Source organism: Danio rerio, chromosome 1 (assembly GCF_052040795.2).
Source record: "Danio rerio strain M-AB ecotype USA chromosome 1, GRCz13ab, whole genome shotgun sequence".
Lineage (NCBI taxonomy): Eukaryota > Metazoa > Chordata > Actinopteri > Cypriniformes > Danionidae > Danio > Danio rerio.
Window position 1 is genome coordinate 43,552,693 of NC_141021.1, and position 26,437 is coordinate 43,579,129.

General features: G+C 34.9%; 1 protein-coding gene across 16 annotated transcripts in view; it reads right to left on the reverse strand.

The window, feature by feature from the left end:
* The window catches only part of rgs12b (regulator of G protein signaling 12b), an 86,620-nt gene that overhangs the window by 22,429 nt on the left and 37,754 nt on the right, over positions 1–26,437 (reverse strand). For 12 of the 16 annotated variants that reach the window (XR_015475569.1, XR_015475571.1, XR_015475570.1 and 9 more), the window contains 4 exon segments: positions 14,542–14,563; positions 7,270–7,439; positions 6,797–6,889; positions 5,312–5,455 (listed from right to left, as the gene is read on the reverse strand). Coding sequence is in view for 13 of the 16 variants with exons in the window: in XM_087235281.1 (XP_087091407.1) it covers positions 5,312–5,455; positions 6,797–6,889; positions 7,270–7,439; positions 14,542–14,563 (429 nt within the window). In the remaining 3 variants the exon portion in view is untranslated. 16 annotated transcript variants of the gene reach the window in all.

Here is a 26,437-nt window from a genome sequence, read left to right on the forward strand (position 1 = left end):
TTAAAAATATGCATGTATATACAAACAGTACAACAGTTTTTAGTTGAACTAAATGAACTTTTCTCAAAGTCCATTTAAAGCAATTCATTTTACTCTGCGTGAAACACGTCTCAGGCAGTATGCTCTGGCATTCTGTCTGAATGGGGAAACATCAAATTCTCCAAAACTGCTTGCCAAGATTACGATTGAATTTCATATTAGGAATCACCAATAAAATTAAACTCTAACTTCTAAACGTCCAAATCACAGAAAATCTGCAGAAAATCATGACTGGTCTGAGCCCCTCCCCTAGAGTATCGTCAGTCAAAAGCGATTGATGATTGGATGACAGGAGTTCTAGAAGGCTGGATTTATTCGCCATATAGCAATCAATGATTGGCTACTGTACTAGTAGGCGGGTCTTCATTCACCATGTTGACCGTTACACTTTATCCTATTCAAAAAGATACGAGTGACATGTCTTGTGTAGTCTATAGCAGTGGTTCTCAAACTTTTTCATCAAGTACCACCTCAGAAATAAATTGTCTCTCCAAGTACCACCAAAATGAGCAGTATTGAAATACAGTCGCGTAGTAGGCCCAGTAAAGCAGCTACAACTCTGCACAGTTAAAAAAACGTGGCAGATTATCTCATAAATATAGGCTATATGTCATATATGTCGTATTATATACATCATTTTTGTTAAATTTTGAAATGTGTGTAGCATGTGCATGACATATTTCATTCCTCCGTGTACCACTAGAAGGAAGCCTGCGTACCACTAGTGGTACACGTACCACAGTTTGAGAACCACTGGTCTATAGCCTTTGGTTTTCTACTACACTGGATAATCTAGATGATATATTAGATAAACAAATACTAGATAATCAAACGGACAACAATTTAAATAAATGACTAAAAGCTGATTAACTTTTTAAAATAAGTTAAAGCAACACTGTGGTAATGACTTTTTGTTATTTAATATTAACTTACAATGTATTGAAATTCCTCAGTTCCTCTGAAATTACGATTTAAATTGTATGCGTTTGAATAAGCTTAAATGTAGTTTTATGACTAATGCCATTTCTCCCTGGGATAAAATATAAAGCTATTACTAAGAGTATCTTTTCCCATACATTTACAGTTGAAGTCAGAATTATTAGCCCCCCCCTTTGTATTTTATTTTCTTTTTAAAATATTTCCTAAGTGATGTTTAACAGAGCAAAGAAATTTTCACAGTATGTCTGATAATATTTGTTCTTCTGGATCCGCGGGATCTGTTACCAAGATCTGTTTCGAGACCTCGTAAAAAAGTCCAAAGCGGGTGCTTAATTAACTAAGGCCTGTTTTTTTTCATTACAGAAATAAATTAATTAATAACAATTAATCATAATAATATAATAATTTATTGGTTTATTAATTTTCCTTCGGCTTAGTCCCTAATTTATCAGGGATCGCCACAGCGGAATTAACCACCAACTATTCCAGCATATGTTTTGTGAAGCAGATGGTCTTCCAGCCACAAACCAGTACTGGGAAACATGATCATATAATACAATAATTATTATAGGCGGCATGGTGGCTCAGTGTTTAGCACTGTCACCTAACAGCAAGAAGGTCGCTGGTTCAAGCCCTGACTGGGTCAGTTGGCGTTTCTGTGTGGTTGCATGTTCTCCCCGTGTTCATGTGGGCTTCCTCCTCATGCTAAGGTTTCCCCCACAATCCAAAGACATGTGCTATAGGGGTATTGGATAGACTAAACTGCCCATAGTGTATGTGTGAATAAGTGTGTAAGAGTGTTTTCAAGTACTGGGTTGAAGCTGTATGTAAAACATAGGTTGGATAAGTTGGTGGTTCATTCCGCTGTGGCGAGCCCTCATAAATAAAGGGACTAAGCTGAAGGAAAATGAAATAATTATTATAATAATTAATTATCTTAAAGAATATTCTTACAAAATCCTACCAAAATCTTTTTTGCAGGACCATATTTAATTATTTTTATTAAATCGTGAAATCTAAAAAGGGAAGAAAGTGATGCAGTAAAACATGAGCGAGTATCATGTTTCTGTGAGTTTGTGATTTATCCCAGATAAAGAGGTGACAGCCAGACAGGAGCCTCTAAACGCTACGTGATCCTCGGTCTAAAAAGACACTTTATAAGAGCGTGTTCTCTGTCGCCTCATGCACAAAGCTCGCCTGCAGGTTTCCTCACAGATATCATGAGGTTGGACTTTACAGGATGCTACATTCATGATCTTACGACGTCAAAGAGCTAAAATCAAATCACTTCATTATTTGCATCTTGCCTGCAGCTCTCCAAGACAACGTCATTATTATAATGCCTCAGACACATCCAGTCATTTTAAAAATAACACTGGGCTTATTTTTAAATTTTGAAAAAATAAATAAAATCAATGAAATCATCTAATTACTCTTCGATATACTACGTGGTTGCTAAATGCTTAATTCCAATTGGCTGAATAAAACTTTAACTTAAGGTGTGCGATTTTTTTCAAATAAATGCATATACTGTAAAACACACACACACACACACAGACAAAAATCAGGCTTCCCACTCAACTAAAAAGCTGAATTTCCATGACCTATAAAGAATAAAAGGGAGTTGTTGTGTTGAGAATCCCTCCAGAATTATACACTTCTGCGATCACTAAATTAAACACAAAAGCAAACAAATGGCACAACATTTACAGAAGTTTGCAATAAAAGAAGATTTCATGCAGATTTGGACCAGCCAGGGCACTGTTCAAATTCTTTACATGTCATTTGGATTGTTTTATATAAAACAACATTAAATTTGCATGTAGAAAGTGCTCATACAGTGCGGACCACCTTGAGGTGTCACAGACAATGCATTGTGCTGCACTTCTCTTTAGGTATGTGACCTGCTTTGGATGTGTCTTGTGACATTTTCACAATGCACCTTCAGCCAAAGACTATTTAAACAAGACCTTTATTGTATCGATTGCTAAAATGAGAATTTTAGGAGGTAATGTTCGCTCACTGTTTCTCTCTGTGTTGATTTAATATAAATTATAGAGATGAATGGTTCTTATAGTCAAAAATGTAATCGGGAATGAAAACAATAACAACTAAAAACTAAGAGCAAATTTGTGTATATTTTCCTTGCAAAAAATAAATAAATAAATAAAAATAAAGGAAATGGGGAAAATATTGAGGAAAAAACACAAAATCAGCAACTTGATGCAAAAAACTTTCTTTCAAAATCTAGGATGGACTGGTTCAGCACCGAGCAGACAAGTAATTTAGCGAGGAAAAGCCTGGTGACTGTATTTGATTTCCAGTTTACAAGAAGGAAAAAAATAATTCAGTAAAAAAATAACCATACCAATGGGCAAAACATGTGAAACAATGTGATTAAAAACTATTTTATAGAAATGAAAAATCTAGAATTAAATAGATTAATCCAAAATTAAAGAAAAAGTGCTTCGGGGGTAATTAATGTGTTGGTGCTCTTTGGATAAGGAATTCATTAAGATAAACCTTAAAATCAAGTCCAAGGCACTGGAAAGTAAGTGAAAAAACATCAAAATCCTTTATTAACATGGCTATTATCTTAAAAACAGCATTTATTTTTTTTTATAATAGCCATGTTAATAAAAGGTATTTTAATTAATTTTTTTTACTTACTTGTCCATGGTTCCTTTTCCATAAATTATAAAGACCAATGGATCTTGAGGTCAAAAAAGTTAAGAATGATGAAGAGATAGCAAAGAGCAAGTTGGTGTATATTTTAGGATGTGTAATATTGAGAAAAGTCAGCTATTAGGCCGCAATAATCTGAACAATGTTCCTGCTAAATCTAGGAGAGACTGGTTGAGCAGACAAGAACAACAACAGAATAATTTAACAAAGAAAAGCCAGGTGACTGTGTTTGATTTCCAGTTGAAGTGAAAACAATAATTTCAGTAAAAAAAAGAACAGACTAACCATAACAATAGGCAAAACATGTGAAACAATGTGATTAAAAACTATTTTGCAGAAATTAAACCCTATTTTGCAGGGTAATTATTATTTCAGTGCTTTTTGGATAAGCGATTCATAAAGATAAACAACAAAATCAAGTCCAAGGCACTGGAAATGTAAGTTTAAAAAAAGGCTATTATTTAAAAAACAGAATGTATGTGTTTATATATGTTTTTTATAATAGCCATGTTAATAAAACAGATTTGTCATTGTTTTTACCTACGTCCAGTGCCTCAGACTTGCGATTGTATAGAATAAAATGCATTTTTATGAATGGGAGATGTCATTTAAAATGGGAAATATTACCCTTGATCACCCTTGACAAAAATATATAAAATTCCCAGACTTTCAATGTCTGGAATAGACCTTTTAAAACCTCAACACAATATTCCAGAAAGACCATGACCTGTGTTAAAGCAAATCAAATCAAAAGACTTTAGTTGAGATAGAAACAAGACCTACACACAGAAGAGGTCTCAAATGTGTTGGAAAGTACAGTAACACTTTACAATAAGATTGTATTAGTAACTGAATTTCCTAACATGCACAATACAGTTATTGCAGTGTTTGTTCATGTTTAACATGACCTTTAGTGTTAGTTAACGGAAATAAAGTTGTTCATTGTAAGTTCATATTAACTCACAGTGCATAAACTGTTAACAAGCAAGAATAAGTATTTTGGTAACACTTTATATTGATGGTCCATTTGAGTATTAGTAGACTGTCTGCTTAATATCTGCTGATACTGCGACTTCAACAGACATTTAACTGACTATACGAAACTTAGCAAGTACATGTCAACTTACACTAACCCTAACCTAACAGTCTACTTATAATCTAATTAGAATTAGTTGACATGTAGATGCAATGTCACGTAAATTTGACAAACCATCAAATTAAAGTGTGACCAGTTTTTTAATAATGCATTATTAAATGTTGAACTGTGATTAATAAATGCTGTGGAAGTATGTTCATGCTTAGTTCATGTAAGTAAATACATTAATTACCAATAACTAATGAAACCTTATTGTAAAGTGTGACCAATATCTTTAACCATAGATTATTACTAGTATCTTTAATCATAAGTGGAATAACTGACTCTGGTCCATTTAATTATTGGACAATAATACATACCCAAGTTAAAAATCATCACTCAGTAAGTGGTCAGGAAAATAAATCAACAGTTTCAAAGTCTTTAGATTGGTCCTGATGCCCACATGCCTGACATAAACACTGGGACGTTTTCAAGCTCTGTTAATAGTCTTCCGGACAGTGTTGTAACCCGAGGGTTTCAGTAAACATCCTGACTGAGCGTTTCCTGTCTTACCTGAAGCTGTTGCTCTTTAAACATGTCTGGCCTCGGTGCGTTGAGGATGTCGTCAGCCAGCTGAGCTTGACTATCAATGTTGACGGGTGTGGTAGCTTTACTAGACAGGAAGCTGTTGTAGATCTCTCTGGCCCGCTGGGACAGCTGAAGGACAAACGGTATAAGGTCACAATCAAACAGCAAATGAAAAAACAAAGGATCTATTCATGGACCCTGAATGGACTGCTATGGAGGAAAAAAAAGTTCTAATAAACAGTGAATATAATTAAAAGTCATAAAAGAAAGTATTTTCAGGTGTACAAATAGCATTTTTAATAATCTGACGATGTCATTAATTAACGCTGACCTATAAACCAATGCTGGAAGCATTTCATTCTATTGTTCGCTTTTTATGTGTATCGTATTTCTTTGGTATTTTCCTTTTTATATTTTTATGTATTTATTTTATTGATTCGTTATCATGTGCTGGATAAGTTGGCGGTTCATTCCGCTGTGGCGACACCGGACTAAGCAGACAAGAAAATGAATGAATGAATGGAGTTATATGCACCCTTTACGTACATTTGCTGTGCAATTGTGTGACGCTTGAGAACTTCGATGTTTGCAGACTGTTAGCTATGTGTCTCTTCTGTTAAAGCCACAAAAAAAGAAATTAGTGTTCGGGATAAAGGTTTGAATATTTGTTTGTTTTTGTTGTTAACTCTTTGTTTTCCTATTTTGTGCAAAGTTGTAAAAAAATTATTGTAAATAAAGTATTTAAAAAGAAGCAGTTAATTAATTAATTAATTAATTAATTAATTAATTAATTAATCAATTCATTCATTCATTCATTCATTCATTCATGCTTTGAGCAATGCCATTTTGACCCTTTTTTGTGCAAATTATTTTACAGAAAATGCACTGAAATAAAAGTTTTTAACAATTCAATATATAGTTAAAGGCAAAATTATTAGCCCTTCTGAATTATGAATCCCCCTGTATACTTCTTCCCCACTTTCTGTTCAACAGAAAGAACTGTTCAACACATTTCTAAACATAATAGTTTTAATAACTACTTTCTAAAAAATTGATTTATTTTATCTTCGCCATGATGACAGTAAATAATATTTGACTAGATATTTTTCAAGACACTTCTATTCAGGTTTAAGGTTAATTACGTTAACAAGGTAAGTTAGGATTACTAGGCAAATCATTGTATAATCATGGTTTGTTCTGTAGACAATAAAAAAAATTGCTTAAGTGTGCTAATAATATTGTCTTTAAGATAAATTTAAAAAATAAAAGCTGCTTTTATTCTAGCCTAAATAAAACAAATACGACTATCCAGAAGAAAAAATATTATTGGAAATACTGTGAAAAATTCCTTGCTCTGCTCTGCATCATTGGCAAATAAAAAAAATAAATCACAGAAGGGCTGATCATTTTGACTTAAACTGTATAATAAAGATATTTGAAGATATTTTTATAAATATGGAGACTTCATACCTGTTTCTTGTCTGTTTCAGGTACATGGCTGAAATATTCACAAGCTTGCCAAAATAAAATATTCTCTTCGCTAAACTCCTTCTTTAGAAACTCCTGTGGAATGAGGAAAAAAAAGGATTAAATACTTAATCTGGAAAACATAGACATTAAAATTGTCCTTCACACATTTCATTGAAAAAAACACTTACTGAAACTCACTAGCTAAACCAACTTCTCTTCACATTCTCTGCTTTACAGATAAGCAAAATTCTTTCCAAACACTTCCTGGTGGTTTTGTTTGAAACCTTTAATTCAGCGAGTTCCTCATGCAACCTTGCAGAGTCTTTGCGACTTCTGATTAAAAATATCTGAACTCTTTAGGATTCCAACTAAAATGCCTAAAGCTTGACTTGGATCCTCAGTCAATATTGATTGTGGATTCTGTTACACCACGGCTACTGTGCAAATAGGTGATGTAGGCTGCTCTGACATACCGAGAAATATCGGACACCGACGGGATCCTGTAGCAGGCGCTCAAAGCAGACGGCCCACGATGCAACGCGCCGTTCAGTGTGCCGTCTATGGCATTGCACGCTAGGTAGGCTGGCATTGCTGTTCAGACTGTTATCACTGCCGCAGCCTTTCAGGTCCACACTGTTAAGCTCTAGGAATAAACAAAAAGACAACAATGCTACTGTTATTCACACCGAATTCAATAACAGAGCAGTTTATATTGAACAACTGCATGTGACAAACTTAAAAAGAGATCAACATTTTCAAATCCGGAGAAAAGTAAATGCCTAAAAAAAAAATCCCAAAGAATTTTTATATTATGCAATCATCATAACTGCCTGAATAAAGGTCAGGGTGCCCTAAATTAAGACCATACACTTAAAATAGGCCATCTTTTGAAAATGAACAACAGCTAGATGGAACTATGCTCCAATTAAAAGTTCTTGAAGACACATGTCTCTTAAAATAAGCTAAATAATCTGCCAACGGGGTAAGCAAAATATTCTTGTCAAAGCAAAAAATATTACTTTGCTTACCCCATTGCATACCTGCCAACCCTTCTGTTTTTGCCAGGATTCTCCTGTATCTTACTATCATCGCATTTAAGTATTTTCCCGTATTTCTCCCATATTTTGAATCCTTCTAGTGAAAGTAGCATCAAAGAGTTGATATCAAACTTGATAAACAGTTGAGGTCAGAATTATTAGCCCCCTTTTGATTCTTTAGATTATTTAAATATGTCCCCAATTATGTTGAACAGAGCAAGGAAATTTTCACAGTATGTCTTATAATATTTTTTCTTCTGGAGAAAGTCTTATTTGTTTTATTTTGGCTAGAATAAAAGCAGTTTAAAATTTTTATAAACTCTTTTAAGGTCAATATTATTAGCCCCTTTAAGCAATTTTTTTTGATAGTCTACAGAACAGACCATTGTTATACAATAACTTGCCTAATTACCCTAACCTGCCTAGTTAACCTAATTAAACCAGTTAAGTCTTTAAATGTCAGTTAAGCTGTATAGAAGTGTCTTGAAAAAATATTTAGTCAAATATTATTTACTGTCATCATGACAAAGATCAAATAAATCAGTAATGAGAGATGAGTTATTAAAACTAGTGTTTAGAAATATGTTCCAATCTTCTCTCCGTTAAACAGAAACTGAAGAAAAAAAAACAACCAAACGGGCTAATAATTCTGACTTCAACTGTCATTTCAAGAGCAATTCAAGAGAATTCTGCTTTCGTTTTGTTTTGGCTTGAAAGCACATTGAAATAAATATATAAAAACGCCCGCCTTTACTTCATTCCTATTAAAGCTATGCATCGACCATCTCTCTTTCTATGCAATCTCTAAATCAGTCAAGAATCAGTGCTGACTGAAGGACGTGCCCCGTAGTAATAAAGACACTGTTAACACTGTTTACAGTGTATCAAAATTAAAGATTCACTGCTCCTCAGTATTTTCCAGAGATAGGTTGCGGCTCGAAGGACATCCGCTGTGTAAAAACGTGCTGGATAAGTTGGCGGTTCAATCCGCTGTGGCGCCCCGGATTAATAAAGAGACTAAGCTGAAAAGAAAATGAATGAATGAATGCCTCAGTAAATAATGTAACTTTAATCAATAATTAAATACAATTAATAACAACTGAACACGTTTTTAACTTGCATAATTAATTTAATTATTCCTATATAGGCTATTGATTTTAATCATCTAATTTTTATTTTTGCCAACGCAGTGGTGCAGTAGGTAGTGCTGTCGCCTCACAGCAAGAAGGTCGGTGGGTTGCTGGTTCGAACCTCGGCTGGGTCAATTGGCATTTCTGTGTGGAGTTTGCATGTCCACCCAGCATTCGCATGGGTTTCCTCCGGGTGCTCCGGTTTCCCCCACAGCCCAAAGACATGCAGTATAGGTGAATTGGGTAGGGTAAATTGTCCGTAGTGTGTGTGTATGAGTGTGTGTGGATGTTTCCCAGAGAAGGGTTGAGGCTGGAAGGGCATCCGCTGCATAAAAACATGCTGAATAAGTTGGCAGTTCATTCTGCTGTGGCGACACCAGATTAATAAAGAGACTAAGCCAACAAGAAAATGAATGAATGAATAAATCTTTTTTATTTTATTTGATCTTTTATTTTATTTACAATTAAAGAATATCCCGTATTTTTACATCCCAATGTTGACAGGTATGTCCTATTGGCAGATTATTTTGCTTGATTTAAAGAAAAACTCACTTTATTTTGACTTATTATTTCTTAAAACTAGACCATATTTTTTGCTTGTCTAGAAAATGCTTCTTCATTTAAGCTTTTTTAAATATTTGGACTCGAAACAAGACTAAACTCTGAGTAAGAAAAGCATTTTTTTGAGTGTGCAGTTGTTTTCAGTTGTTGAAAACTGCTATTTACTTACTAACTCTAAAGTAATCTAATTATTTTAGTCACCAAAAATGTTTAGAAATTAAAAGATAATACAATTAAATTCAAGCTTAATAATGCAAAAATAAATCACAACCCACAAATTAAAAAAAAAAAAATCAATAGTGTTGCTTCTCTTGATTTTCCCTCTTTTTAAATTTGTATTTAATAGTTTTTAATAACATACATATTTGGGTGCTTTATTTTATTAGATTCGCTCCAGATTTGGCTTCAGTACTGACTAATCTGATGTATCTGCACAAATATAATATTGTATAGCTTCCTATTAAAAATATGAATTTAAAACATAGATTTGTGAGGGGTGTACCTATATATGCTGAGCACTGTATATTTTTGACTCTTAATGTAACTTTTATAAATCACAGAGGCCGCTAAAAATCTTAGTAAATATTCTACTCAAAAGAAAATTCACCTACATCTTAGATGCAAGTTTTCCCTTTTTGAGTTAACGATGCCTTTAATCTGATTTCTTAAATCATCTGATACTCTGAAGCTCTGCTTTTCGGAAGCTGGGTGATTCTAATGGTTGATGTGCACTTGTAATCAAATACACATCCTTCTTTAAAGGCACAGTTCAGCTAATAATTTAAACAGACACAATTTTCTCTCCAACATGTTGCTCCAAACTTGCATACTGTTAATGTATCTGGTGAAAAATTGTATGTAGTGCAAAATTGCATAAACTTTAAAAAAATAAATAAATAAATAAAAAAATTATATATATATATATGGTCCAAAATAAAATGAACAGCAATGAAAATTATGATAATTACTTGTCTGTTTTTGGTTTATGTGTAAAGAATAATAATTTAATATTCCTTAAATAATCCTCAATAAACAGAAGGAACCCGCAAAGAGTTTCTTTTTACTGCAATGGCTAAATTACACTAAACGAAATAGTTTTAGAGCATCTGAATGTAAAATAATAATAACACCACTCATAACACAGAAGAAATCAGAGGAGAAACATTCAGAGAGATCCTGCAGCAGACCATGGGTCGCAATCAGCATGAACTCTTACCTGGGTAAAGCTGGTACGAGCCAGTGTGATGCCACTTCACTAGATATTTCATGCCAATTGGACGCCAGGCTTTGACATCCATCACCCCCACATTACACAAACCCACTGCCATCGAGCAGAGGCCGAACAGCCATTAAACTGTCCATAGAGCTCCTGTACATGCTGGCCGCAAACATTATGAGCAACTATCCAAACAACACCGCGACGGGACTACAAGCATGTATGGAGGGGTAAACAGATAGTGGCCTGTGCACAAAGCTCTGAACGGGCAGATGATCAATTATTGAAAGCAGAGAGAGGAGGGAAACTTAGAAGGTAGAGGTAGCATAAACCTGCAATATTAATGCTGGATCAGCATAGCCAACCAGTAGCACTATGGCTGAAGACAAACATGCACACACAAACAGATGGGACAATTTTGGATTGCGTTGCATAAAATGGCTATCATTCCTGGTGTAATAGAGGTCAATGGAAAAGAAGTGTGTGATTCATGAGAATGCATGCATTAAAAATCAATAAATGTTTAAAAGGTTTTCATGGTTTACTGAATCATCATTAAATAATAAATCAAATTTAATGATGGAATAATAAACATTTACTAGTTGTGGTAAATTTTAAAAGTTCTAACTTATCTGTCATGGTTTATTGTTCCACTTTTGAAATTATAACATTTACAATAAATATTATATTTCATAGATGTCTCACATTGTCTCTTGGCAACATTAATATAATAAAGAATAGTGTAGAATGCTTGATAATAATATTTTATTTTTTTACATACATAATAATAAACATACTATTAATAATAACATACCTTAGTATTTTCATAAACCAATGAGACATTGTACTCAACAGCCCTGTAGTTAAGCACATTTACTCTATTTATTAATATAAATACAGTTAATCCAGAATTATTAGCCGCCCTTTGATTTTTTTCCCCTATTTAAATATTTCCCAAATGATGTTTAATAGAGCAAGGAAATTTTCACAGTATGTCTGATAATATTTTTTCTTCTGGAGAAAGTCTTATTTGTTTTATTTCGGCAAGAATAAAAGCAGTTTTTAACCACCATTTTAAGATCAAAATTATTAGCCCCTTTAAGCTATATATTTTTCGATAGTCTACTGAACAAACCATCATTATACAATAACTTGCCTAATTACATTAACCTGTCTAGTTGACTTAATTAAAGTGTCTTAAAAAATTTCTAGTAAACTATTGTTTACTGTCATCTTGGCAAAGATTAAATAAATCAGTTATTAGAAATGAGTTATTAAAACCATTATGTTTAGAAAGGTTGAAAAAATCTCTCCGTTAAACAATAAATCAGGGGGTTTAATAATTCTGACTTTAACTGTATATGTTGACTCAAAATATAGTTTTGAACTGTGACAGAGAATGTTTTGCAATGTTTTGATGCTACTCCTTTGTAAATGTTTTTGAAATGTATTACCATTTCTTGAATAAAAACTGTTACCAGTTGACGGTCATGAGGGTCTACAGAAGGACTCTGTATAGAACTTTATTTTCTCCAGTGCAGTTATCAACTACACAGCACTTGACATTGAATTACCAGACAATGGTTATTAATACGGAGATTTTCCCCTTGGAAACAATTATAAAAGATCATGTCAAACTACTTAACATAATGTTTTATTGTTTTGATATCAACGTATCACGTTGAAAATGAATATTTTATTTTTTTGAAATACTAATTTGGCTTAAAATGTAGTGGTTCTGAACTTTATATTCATGAAAATACACTGAAAAAAATACTTGAATCAAATTAAAATATTAAAGAACTAATCTGTTTCCATTGAAACATTTCACTTTTATACATTGATAATATACAGTTAAAGTCAGAATTATTAGCCCCCCTGTATTATTAGCCCTCCTGTTTATTTTTCCCCCAATTTCTGTTCAACGGAGAGAAGATTTTTTTTTCAACACATTTACAAACATAATAGTTTTAGTAAATCATCTCTAATAACTGAATTATTTTATCTTTGCCATGATGACAGTAAATAATATTTTACTAGATATTTTTTCAAGACACTTCTATACAGCTTAAAGTGACATTTAAAGGCTTAACTAGGTTAATTTGCCTAACTAGGCAGGTTAGGGTAATTAGACAAGCTATTGTATAACGATGGTTTGTTCTGTAGACTATCGAAAAAATAGCTTAAAGGGGCTAATAATTTTGACCTTAAATGGTTTATAAAAATTTAAAAGCTGCTTTTATTATAGCCGAAATAAAACAAATAAGACTTTCTCCAGAAGAAAAAATATTATCAGACATACTGTGAAAATTTCCTTGCTCTGTTAAACATCATTTGGGAAATATTTAAAAAAGAAAAAAATTCAAAGGGGGGCTAATAATTCTGACTTCAACTGTGGATAAATAGGATTTCTAAAAGAGCTAGTGGCACCAAAGACTGGAGTAATGGCTGCTGAATATTAATAACCCCTTCCACTGTATTTAGAAAGTGTTTCTTAAAATAATGAATCAATCCAGCTTAATTAAGAAAGAGAATCATGAATATAGACGTCCTGTCTTCAACAAAGCCAACTCCACCCTATAATACTAACGCCGAGATGTCTACCAAAACACAGCTCAAGTCCACAGAAAGCAGAATAATGAAGAAAATGAAAGGTTGCCGAGATTTGCACTTTGATCTCAAGATGGATGGGTGTTACTTGACATTACAAGTGGTCTTTAACTCAGAGCCAGATTTACGACATCCTGCCATGACTAGAATTGATCCTGGAGCAGTTTCTAAGAGATCTAAACGCTGATCCGGCCAGTCTGACCTGCTTAATTGCGAGCTGATCTCAATCCAGATCCTCTCACGGTTGTTGTTGTGCGCCCGCATGCAACAAACACACACATTAAAAAGCAACACTACAGGACTGTAAGAGCAACAGCTCTTCGCAGTTTTGCATGCACACATTTGTCCCTCAGTTCCTTTTGTTATGCACAAGGCTGAAAGATCTACAGCTCAAAGCGGCAGCGTTAAGCAAACATTCGCAGAAACCCTAGCACATTCACACATGCTAATTGGAGTGTTGAGAAGACAGAAGAGAGTTAGTGTTTGTTCAATCCTAATGAAATACAGAGATTTGGCCCAAAACGGTGAGTTCACCATGACCCGGTGATGAATCATAGACTACACATTACTTACTGTACAGTCATTATACAGCGTGTTGATTTGTTTTAAAAAGGGGAAGCTGGGTTGGTTCAAAGAGGAATGCAATGAAACATTAGAATATCATTTGTCACATTACACTGTTATGAAATATGTGGTGAGGGAAGGGGAAATTCATCACAAATCATGTTGCAACTGATACACTATTTACTCCCGGTAAGACTTAAAACTGCTAGTTTATCTACGTTCTTCCATTAAAAAAGTAATTCAGCTGGATTTGGGGGGGTGGATGGCAGAGAGAGAACAGAAAGCCAATCTTATCATGAGATCACACAACTAAAAGACAGCCAAAACGGTGTTTGCTTTCTCCTTCATTTGGATAGAGCTCTATCCGTTTCAGATCTACACATATATAAACCGCATTAGCATTGAGAACACAGCAAAGAAACACAATAGTTTGATTTTTTTAAAGAGAACAAAGTGATAATGTAGTAAAGTAGTAAAGTAACTGAGCATAAGAACTCATTTAAAGTCTAATTGAGACACATATATGAAATAAATAAGTACAGAAAAAGAAACTGGAATGTGATAAAAGGAAGGCAGGAAAACAGAGAGAAGATGAGAGATCTTAATATTGAAATACTGATTACTCACCACCATCAGAGACAGCTGCAGACTGCAAGAGAACACAGAGAGACATGTGTGAGTGACTCTCTTCGCCAACAGAAACACACACTGAAGTCTGCAACATTGCTGGCTGCTCTGGTGGCATGATATACACACACACCAGCTCTTCCTGTTTTACTGGTACAGTGTTTCACACACACGCCTCCTCCTCGCTCATTCACTGATAATGAGATGCATCAGGTACATTCCAGCCAGCTTGAATCGTCAGGCCCCACCCACTGACACATCAGCCCCGCCCACGTTGAATTTGCCTGAGCATGTCAGATAGAGCTTTTAGCGAGCCATTAAGCAAGAGACAAATTTATTTTCCCCCTTAAATTACAAATACTGAGTGATATCATTTTTACACAATGTGAAAGAGTTGTGAAAGTTCAGACCTGGTTAAATACATCTTTTTTATTAATGATTTAATGGATTACAGTGGTGTTCCATTTATTGCAGTGTCAAATGGTGCATTTTACAGTCATAACAGTGGCGTTCGGGTGAGAGGATGTGTAAAGTGTTTGTAATGGAAGAGAGCCAAAGTGATTTCCTTTAGATTTGGGCTCAAAGGTCAGTTAGTGATGAAATTATCCAGGGTGTGAGTTTAAATAGAGACGTTTTTCTACAAATTGTGCTGTTTTAGATTGAGTTTTTATTTTTGTGTAATTGATATACACTACTATTCAATAGGTTGGTGTTAGTAACATGTATAGACCATTTTGAGGGATGCAAACAAAAACAATGGTCCCAATGCATTTCCTCTTTTACTTCTAAGAATCCAAAATGTGTCACATATTGATAACAATTGTTATGAAAGCTCTATTAACTCAAAGTTATGAGTGAATTTACTCTTGTTGCAGTTATGAAATCATTTGATAACAAACAGGACATGGTTATGGGATAATGACATGACCACATTGAAATGGTCTATATATATTAAATGAATGCCTTTTTAAACAATATGGATGCATTGAAATGTGCCAGAATTGTTATCAAAACATTGTTGTGAAATGCTGTTCTTTTAAACAAGGAATCATGAATAAATCTTTTGTTCATAACTGATTACAATATTGATAATTATTTATTATTTGTCATCATTTCTGAAAAATCAATGGCTGCTAAATGACAAAGTGACAAACTGAGGCATTAGACGTAAATAAGAAGTAAGGACTGGTGAGAGTGTTATGGAATTAAATTATGCACGTGAAATGGAAAGAAAAAAATTGCGATGTTTGTGTTTGTGTGTCTGCGGTCTGTGTGCGGTCCTTTACTGACAGCCGTATGTGTAGATCTTGTCAGAAAATATGGCGAAAAGTCATACATGACAGTGTTTACTGAAGGTTATTTACTTTAATAATGCCGCTAATATATGCAAACTCCACATCTTAATTCCATTTTTGTTTAGTTCAGTTATGACTTTAGTCGAATTAAGGTAATCAAAAATCCCTGTTTTGAGCTTATGTAAGCCTACAGTTCAAAATTCATGTTTAACTGAATAAACAGTTAGTAAACACAAGTACATCTTATTGAACATGATTTATTTTAATCACCAATGATCATAGTAGAACTATTTTTTTAAGCAGTTTGTGATGCATTTTCGAAACAAGAGAAGAGCCCCTGGACTAATGCGCTACCTGGCTTGAGAAACCCGTTCTCAAAAACTTATTATTTGGGTAGCACACATATTTTGAATGCCTTCGGCAGAATTCAAATTAGCCAATTTATTCTAGATTAATTCCAAGATTAATCTAGATTTAAAAATTATATATGCCCACATTTTATATATATATATATATATATATATTAAACTACATTATATATTAAACTACATTTTAGTATATATATATATATATATATATATATATATATATATATATATATATATATATATATATATATATATATCCTAAGAAAAGAAAGATATCGAAAGATGCCTATTGAAATTGTTGAAATTGTAAAGAAATCTGTTTTCTAAAACTAATTAAGACAGCAGAGGTCAATAAATTATTTAAATTATTTAGCCGGACATCTTTACTGATCCAAACTATTTGAAACGTTTCTTAAAATAAAATATATTGTGTTAAATGAAGGAAAAGGTTGCAGTTTTTAAACCATACATTTAAATAACATTTTAGAGCAATAACCAAAATACTGTGATACTGTGAAACCGTGATATTTTTATCCAAGGTAAACATACCATCAGCATCTTATACTGGCCCATGCCTAAATCATGTACAATCCAGAAACAGTCATGGAGAAGAGGAATAAAAAAATAACCATGTTGTGTTGCTACTATAAAGACGGATAAACAGAAAGATGAACAGAGTTTCCATTAAACTCTCTACACAAACAAACATGCTGGACTTACAACAGTTCCTTTCCCCTACATGACCCTGCAATTTAATCATCATTGACCCTTATGTTATTTAATACTGCATTTGGAAAACTACAGAGCCCAGGAAGTCACCTCTAGGAGGAAAAAAACAAGCAAAACAAAAACAATCTATCAAAAAAAAAAAATCCTTAAATAATTTCAACTATTTCCTTGATTTAACAAACTTTGCTATTAGCTCATATCGACAAATTATATTTAAAGAGTTTATACTAGCTGATGATTGACTATAAAGCTTGTTTAGCATGCTGTCCGAGAAAGAGCCCTGAGCTCATAAGATCCTCGAACCTGGGGCTCCCTCCTGTTTGCAAGACAAGACGGGAGTTTGAGCTCAGGTAGATCTCCAGAACTCCCCTGCAGTAATAGCTAATGAACAGATAGTGATTGCTTTTAAGTAGGGTATGCACCGGATCAAATCAGCATATGAATTTCGGTGCTGCAACAAGAACATAATGCAGGTCGCGCACCGGAAGCAAGCGGCGCCATGCATTTTAGAATCCGCAAGTCAGCTTATACAAGTTCATATTTCTGCCATGCCACAGAGCACCATCTGAATAGTTTCATTTTAAATAACATGCGAATGTGCACATCTGGTGTGTGATGCTATCGTCATGTGTGCTCTGTGCCGCGGCTCTGAGCAGCGCATCCGCTGTGTGACGCGCTTAAGAAGCATAAAGGAGTGCATTAAAGACACACGTGAGTAAGCGTTGTGTCACACCATCTCTAAATGTTTAATTCTAAACAGCTTTGAGGGATACGGATGTCAGCGATGTCAGGCGTTTGTTATTGTAGCTTATAGAAGGCAAAGCGCGCAGTACAGCACATGCAGCGAGCGACTCACTTCATCAACATGCATGATCGCGTTCATCTAATTTGCTTAAACTAAGCATTCTACAGTATGGCTATATTTTACAAGCAAGGATTCTGACACACCAACATGCAGCAGATGTTACAAAAGTTGCGTGTCAAACACGTCAAACTTATAAAATGTGAGGGCTCATGGAATCACCTTAAAGGTGAGGAATGGACCATCTCTGACAGCTTGTGACATCATCTGACACATTATCTGAGTACATTTATATGGACACCAATACTTGATTTTAATATGATTAAGACACTACTCTAAGCAAGAGTCAACTACTTTAACAGTGATTTTTTAAAATATCTTAAAGGACCACAGACACAAACTGCGAAGGAAACATTATAGGCTGGTGACGCAATGACGTTGATGGATCTATGTGCTATAAAATGTAACTGGGAATCATGAATGTAACATTCAAAAAGCAAATCATGTAAACACTTGTATCATATTATTGTCTTATTCAGATTAAGGCAGATCATTAGATCACTGATGTCCATGTAAAAGTAGTCACAAGCCCCAAATCCAGAAAAAAGGTGCTCCCTGATTTTGATGACAGCCTTTCCACAGGTTAGCAGTAAGCTAATGTAATGTTTATAGCATAATGCAAATCTTGCATTTATGCTAACAAACAAATGATCAAATTAAGTATATTAACGCAATTCAAATATATAAAATATGAATTGATGTTTACTTTAAACTTATTATAAATATATATTTGTATGGTTGAATTATAATGATAGTGGCGAGGCAGTGGCGCAGTAGGTAGTACTGTCGCCTCAAAGCAAGAAGGTCGCTGGTTCGAACCTCGGCTCAGTTGGCGTTTCTGTGTAGAGTTTGCATGTTCTCCCTGCCTTTGCCACAAGAAAGCTGGTAAACTGGTAACCTTTGACTTTCATAGTATTTGTTTTTCCTGGTATGGATGTCAGTGGTTACAAGTTTTCATCCATCTTTAGAATTCCTTCTTCAGAAGATCTGAAAAACTTGAGAGTGAGTAAATAGTGAGTATGTTTCATTTTGAGGTGAACTGTCCCTTTAAGTCTCTATGTAATGCCAGTCTGGCTCAAAAGCTGAATCTGTCCCTGGCTGACATGAGCATAGCCTATAACTTCATTATATTGGTCTAGTGACATCAAGGACACGTTCTCTACTGTCTTACTTCAACTATATTACTATCATGGATGACTTTGTGGTGTAAACCATTGACTGCTGAGCCTTGCTGAAAGATAGAAGCCTTTATTATATAAACACAAAAGTGTCGAAAGTTTGTTTCACAATCTATTTTTATCACCTAACCTTCTTTTACATCAGTGTCCTTTATTAAGACATTTATTAAAAATACAAGACGCGTTAATTGTTGAGTTATTGAAGCATGTTGACAAGGACTGCATGGAGCATTTACAACTGAATGAGTCAAAGGGCTAATTTCAATGTAACAGAATTATCAGTCTGAATCAGTCAGGGGTGCGTTTGCGAAAACCATCGTTAGCCAACTAAGGTCACAAGTTGCGTCATTACAAACATAGTTAGTTGATTTGACGTTTCCCAAATCCACCGTTCCAATGAACATTTGCAAACTGTGTCGAAACTTGTTTGCTTGTCCACCTCTAGAGCTTATAACAAATGATAAACTTGTTTTATTGATTAATTAATTTTTCTTTGGCTTAGTCCCTTTCTTCATCAGGGGTTGCCATAGCGAAATGAACCGCCAACTTATCCAGCATATGTTTTACACAGCGGATGCCCTTCCAGCTGTAACCCAGTACTGGGAAACACCCACATACACTTATTCACACATATAAACTATGGAAAATTAAATAGTGTCATCAATTCACCTATAGTGTATGTCTTTGGACTGTAGAGGAAACCGGAACACCTAGAGGAAACCCAAGCCAACACGGTGAGAACATGCAAACTCCACACAGAAATGCCAACTGACTCAGCTGGGACTGAGCCACCAGTGTCTCTCTAGACCAAGTTTACTAAATAATAACAAAAAACACAGTTGAGGAGCAAAAGCAGAAAAAAAGTGGGGGAGGGGGGTTATAATAACCAAAAAAGTTATTAAATTATGACTAATATTACAAAATGTTATAATAATATTAAGATCAGTTGTAGTATTTCTAGCATTCTATTAAGTATTGATGTGTTCAACTTTTAAAAATCTTCATAATAAAACTGGAATTAAGCACTTTGGGTAAGAATCACAGTGACACCAAACTTAAAAAAAATACTAATACAAGATCTAGAAACACTTCTGAAAGCAAAAAAAATCAGGCTGTAAGTCAAACATACAGTAGAAAGACTATAACTGCAGAGATATTTTCAGCTGTATGGATGCTTCTGTCTGAATTAAATTCCTTAAAGAGAGAGATTTAGAAGCATCTGTCCTACTCTTACTCATCTCATTTTCATTCTCTAGTCATCTACTCATATTCTTTTCTAACCCCTACTGTTTCCCTCCCTCCTCTTCTCATTCCAGTGGGTTCCCTTCATTTTTTGGCAGTGGAGCTGCTTGTAACCACATATTGAAATATAAGTGGCCTTTTCCAAGCCCCCATATTCCAACCTCCCAGCCCTCACATTCCTGACTCCTTCCTTCTACCCCAAAACTCTTTCTAGCACAGAAGATCTAGGCATACAGAAGCTGCTTATGCTCTTTGTTCAGGCAATGAGGACAATTAATTTGTTTTTAGAATAGAATCTATTTACTGCTACAACCCTTGGGCTGATATAGTTTTCCATGACTTCCGTATGACGTCAGCGCAGTTCAGAAAAACAGGGGAGAACCTGGGGCAAAGAGCCTTGCCTAAGAGGCAGAATGATGACGCTTTGCCTTGAATGGGATGAACCAGAAAAGGTAAAACAGAAAAAGTCTCTGCCCCAAAGATCAAAACGAAGAGTTTTCTCTCTTTGATATGTTAGTATTTAAAGGTCTATATAGTTCTTGAAAATACACACTATTAGACTTTACAGTTAATTTCTGCAAAAGCACTCAGTAAAATACACATACAGAATGTTATATTTCGCTACTCTATTATGCATTGCATTACAGGTTATTTTAAAATGCTTTACAGTTTACTTTTTACAGTATACACTATACCTTTAAAAAGTAATGTACTACATATTACGCATTTACGATATTGTACTGTAATTAGAATACCACAGATTGGGTACTGCCAATGTAAAATTTAAATCAATTAGAGTAAAAGTACTGTAAAAATGTTATACTTTAGATCTAAAATGCGAAAAAGGGCATTTAACCATAAAAAGAAATTGCGGTAAGGCTATTTTACTGTAAAATGAAATTGCGGTAGGGTTCTGCTACTGTAAAACACATTTACAAGTAAGTTAGGCCGAGTTCAGACAGCAGGATTTTCAAAGTCGTCACGTCACAGACATTTTTACACTGCATGACTATCTGGGGTAGCATTCTGTTGGTGCTGTGCATGTTTACACTAAAGAATGGATCTGCGACAGGGGGTTTCACAGTGTATGAATTTACAATAGGAGAAACGCCAACAACTTTGTTTTGGTACACAAACTACATTTCACAACTAAACGCATGCGAGAAGTGACAAGGAAAAAATGCAAGGGCACATCGTATATCTTTTGTTTGTAATTGCATAATGAGAAATAAGCCTTTAGTGGGGTTGAGAAATTAATTATTTTACTTACTTGGCCTTTGAGGGGAATTCACAATTTCTCTCAAACTTTTTTCTAATTCAACCCGGTTGTGGTATTGCTCAGATGACACATTAAAAAGACACGGGTGCTGCAGACAAGTTTCCATTAGTTTTTCCTCCATGGATCCAAATAGACAGAAAATAAGCCCTTGTAACTTCTCCCTCAACCTCTAGCTGGCCTGCAGATACCCATACTAGTGGATGCTGCTCCCTAATTGGTTAATTTTCAATCACAAGAGCTCCAGATATTTAGCATGCCAAATATCTCACAAGTGTCGGCAACCGATCGGCTATTCTCTCAGATTGCCTCTTTAATAGTTCATACTGTGTGATCGTTGAACAAGCATCAATTTGCCTGTGATTTCAAACATTTGTCTGCGATTTCTCAAAACCTGTCAGAGTCAAAATCCAGGCTAAAATTATGCAGTGTGAACTTGGCAAATTTCTGTCAACAGTGCTGCCAGTAAATTAACGCAAAAATACTTAAAAAGTTTTACTGTGTCAATAATCTTAGGTCAATTGATGTCAAAAATTGACTTAAGAATTAAAGCAAACCTGACTAAAGCAAAAGATGACACAAAACTATATATTCAGTTTACAAAATTAGCATTTTTCCCAAATAATTTAGCTGCATTCTTATTTTAAGATCTATGCAGTTCTTCAAAACACTAATAAACAAATCCAAATATTGGGTCAATTCATGTTACATGGCTACACTCACATCACAGTCTAATAACCCATTTAGAGAGCATACATCTTAAGAAAAATAAATTCATTATTCCAGATGAGTTATCAAAGCATCAGTATCACACACATTCCACTCCATCGTGCTTTCATCTCAGCATTTCTCTCAGTCTGATGACCCTGGTGTGACTTAATTTGTTTTCCTTCTCTTCCTTTCTGCTGTGCGTCCTCTAACAGAGCACAGACTGTGCAGAGATCCATAAATACCTCAGGGTTTACATCTACTTTCAACTCTATGCAGCTGGATGTCCTGTGATCACACACACATACAGTACACACACCCAACCAGATGTTTGGATCGGAGTTTCTTGCTGCATGAGACACATTCCTGATGTTCCTGCTGAGTCAAAATCTGTAGGATCCCTGCCTCCACACACACAGAGACTCAATAGAAAACACACATTTTAAAAAATTAGGAAAACAAATGGCAAACGTTAACAAACCCTTTTGAAAATTGTACTCTGTAATCTAATGATGACATGTTTTGTCTCACACAAATGTAAATTGAACTATTTTTGCCTTTACACTTTACAAGTGACAACCATGACTTTCATCACTTACTCTGAAAACTTATGCAAAACAATTGGTATCACTCAGTCAACATGTCTTGGCATGCCTTACTTCAATATCTACAAATTTTAATGAGATTACAATGTAGCAACAGAAATCATTATCCATTAATAATTTGAGCCGAACTATTCCTCCTAAAACACATGCCTTGATGGTATAGCTGAACAATTTGATGTTTATTTACTCACTCATAGGTCATCCAAGATACAAGTGACTGATAAAGACTGTTAGGTTGGTGGTTAAGTTGACATGTAATTGCAATGTTTCTTATAGTCAGCTAAATGTCTGTTTAGCAGCAATATCAACAGATATTAAGCAGACAGTCTACTAATACTCAAAGGGACTATCAAAATAAAGTGTTACCAGTTAACATACTTCCAACTGAAACTGATTATTGAGTAGAGGCAGGACTCTTTTTGTGCATCATTCCCTCATAGCAAACTAATGGCAAGAGGGGTATGGTTAAGAATATTGTAGGTGAAGCTGTCAAACTGATGTCAACAGAGGAGCGCCACTTGCTCACATGCTCAGACTTTGACTGAAGATTACCAAAATAAACTTTTTAATTCAGTGGATTAACTTGCATGAATTCGTTGTTCACCTGAAGATGTGGATAGCAAAGTAAATACTGTAATTTTTGATTTCTAACTAACTTTAAAAAAGATTTTAGCACAATTTCAATTGTGGTTCTTGGTGATTCATAAAACACGATAAAAAAATGGTGCTTCGCCAAATCAACAGATTAAAGGTTGTAAAAGGTAATAAGTAGAAGAACTCACTTCATTAGACCTCAATGAATTCAGAAGCCACCGCTATTCATTTTGTGTTGCCTATATATTTTTTTCTCATAATGTCGATAACCCCTGATTAAAAATTATATGAATCTTCAAAGACTGAATTTTTAGGTGAACGATCGCTTTAACATTTTAACTGCAGGACTACATAAACACATATCAAACATCACTTGTTGTGCATCCAAGTGTGTTTGTTTACACAAGGATGAGGACATTATATACACCCACACACACACGCACGCACACACACACACACACACACACACACACACACCTCAGTGCTTGTTGACAATGGTGAAATATTCAAATGTGCATTCACTGACATGTGGATGACTTTATGACTTTAAGTCTGAAAGTAAATCTAGAACATATTCACAAAGCCAAGAGTGGTAAAGATGAGAGCTATTAAAATAGAATATTACAAATAATTAATATGTAATATTTATGTTTAACAGCTTTTACAAGCTTTTTCACAGTATTCGCATAATGTGTTGAATTTTCATCATAAGAATCAGGACAGTTTCCCCCACAGTCCAAAGACATGCGGTACAGGTGAATTGGGTAGGCTAAATTGTCTGTAGTGTATGAGAGTGTGTGAGTGTGTGTATGTGTGGATGTTTCCCAGAGATGGATTGCGAATGGAATGGCACAAGCTGTGTAAAAACTTGCTGGATAAGTTAGCGGTTCATTCCGCTGTGGCGACCCCAGATTAATAAAGGGACTAAGCCGACAAGAAAATGAATGAATGAATGAACTTAAAAACTGCTTTTATTATTTTAAATAAAACAAATAAAACTTTATCCAGAAGAAAAAAATATTATAAGATATACTGTGAAAATTTCCTTGCTCTGTTAAACATAATTTGGGAAATATTTAGAAAAAGAAATTTGAAGGGGGGCTAATAATTCTGACTTCAACTGTATATAAAGGGGATGTTAAAGACTAGTCGATCATCAATTAATTGTGGATGAGCAATAAATCGTTAGACCTTTCAATGACTGATTTTAGCATGAAAAGATACTTTGCGCTGAAAAAAGACGCATCCATGACTTTACCCATTACATAATTAAGTGTTTGCAGTTTATGTTACCTTATGGAGTCAATCTCTTGGCATTGTTTATTGGGCGATGCATAAACCCGTTATGCATGGATCTCAGTTATATCCACCCGTGCTGCCATTTCCGCGCGAGTCAGGTAATCAAGAAAAGGGCTGCATGATATTTAAGTATAGGTGTGTCACGTGTGGATTAGATCAATCATTGTTTATGCAAACTTTACATACTTTCTCAAAAATATAGGCTTTATAAATACTGTATATAAATCATGTGTTACTTTGATTTGAACTGCACTTATGGAGTCATTAGATATTTAATTATCGTGCAGGAGAGAGAAAAAAATAACTATTACATACCTGTGCCGCAAATGACCCAATAAACTAAAAACAAAGTATTCAACAACAGACATTTTATTTAATTCATAACCAAACTGAGACACAAGGTATGCTTTTAAGGGTTAAAGATAGCAATTAAAGTTTCTTTGTAATTACATTTGAGAAATTTACCAGCAATTTCTGAGTGTACATAAATCCTACACCAGTTACAATAATTATTGTTTTTATTTCCTGACTAAACACAGAAAGAGAAACTAAAGCAAAATGAGGCATGTGAGCTCTCTGTAATATTGGTCAAAACATTCGTTAGATGACCACTCTCCCCTCCCACAAACACACATTCCAATATGTTGTTTGAAAACTTACAAGCTTTTTCCACGCCTAACACACAGAGGTTTGAAAAGAGGCAGGAAACCGTGGGACTAACAGCTAACGGACAAACAGATTCCAGTGTTTATGTTTGAACCTGAAGTGAATACCACCTAGTATTAAGTGTGAAATTTCCTTGGGACAGAAAGAGTGAGCTGTGTGTGTCTACCAACCGTGAACTCCCAGCCAGTGAATTCACCTATTTGCTTTGGCTTTTGCGAAAGTACAAGTTCCGCACCAGCTCTTTAGAACAGACAGATGATGGTACAGTAGCATTTAACAGATACACAGATTTAGACAATCTATCTGTAAACATATGTCATGAGCAGAGCTAGTTAATGTATGTTCTGTTTCTTCCTCTTTCAGAAAACAGGTCTAAAAGACATTTACAAAGACTAACAACAGAGACATCTTTAACATCCTTGCAGAGAGAGAGACCAATCGCCGTCTAGACACTCAAGAGACAGTAGACCGATTTTAAAAGACGTGAAACAACTTTACACCACTCACCGTATGAAAGTAGCAGACCCTTTTAAAAGACAGCCTCTTTTTTAGACTCATGGTCTTTCCGAAATGTGCGTCCGCTCATACAGCTCAGCTCCCAACGTGTAGAGACCCAACGCTCTGACTGGCGAATCCATTCCTCTTTACGCCTATGCTATACTCATTTCATTCTTCTCCAGCAAGAGCAGACTTGCATTCAGAGGGAAAGATTGGCAGGCAGTCTTACTGATGAGGAAGTTCCAATCTGACTCTGTGCAGCTCCTATGGCAACCTCCACTTGTAGAAAAGCGCAAAAGAAAATCAGATGGAGAAGAAAACGAGGGGATTCTCTCGTTTTCTCTCTCCGCTTGACCGGTGTAGTAGCTAAAAAAAACAGATGTCAGACTTTTCTCTTGGTGATCTTTTTCGACACCGACTAGCGCCTCTCGCTATTTCTCCCTTGGAGGAATCAAGAAATGCTTACTCAACCGTTTCACCATCCCTGGCTCTGGCACAACTCAAATAAATCCTCCATTCAAGACAAAAGAAAGCACTCACTGCGGGCCTCCAACGGCACAGCACTGCGCTGCCACT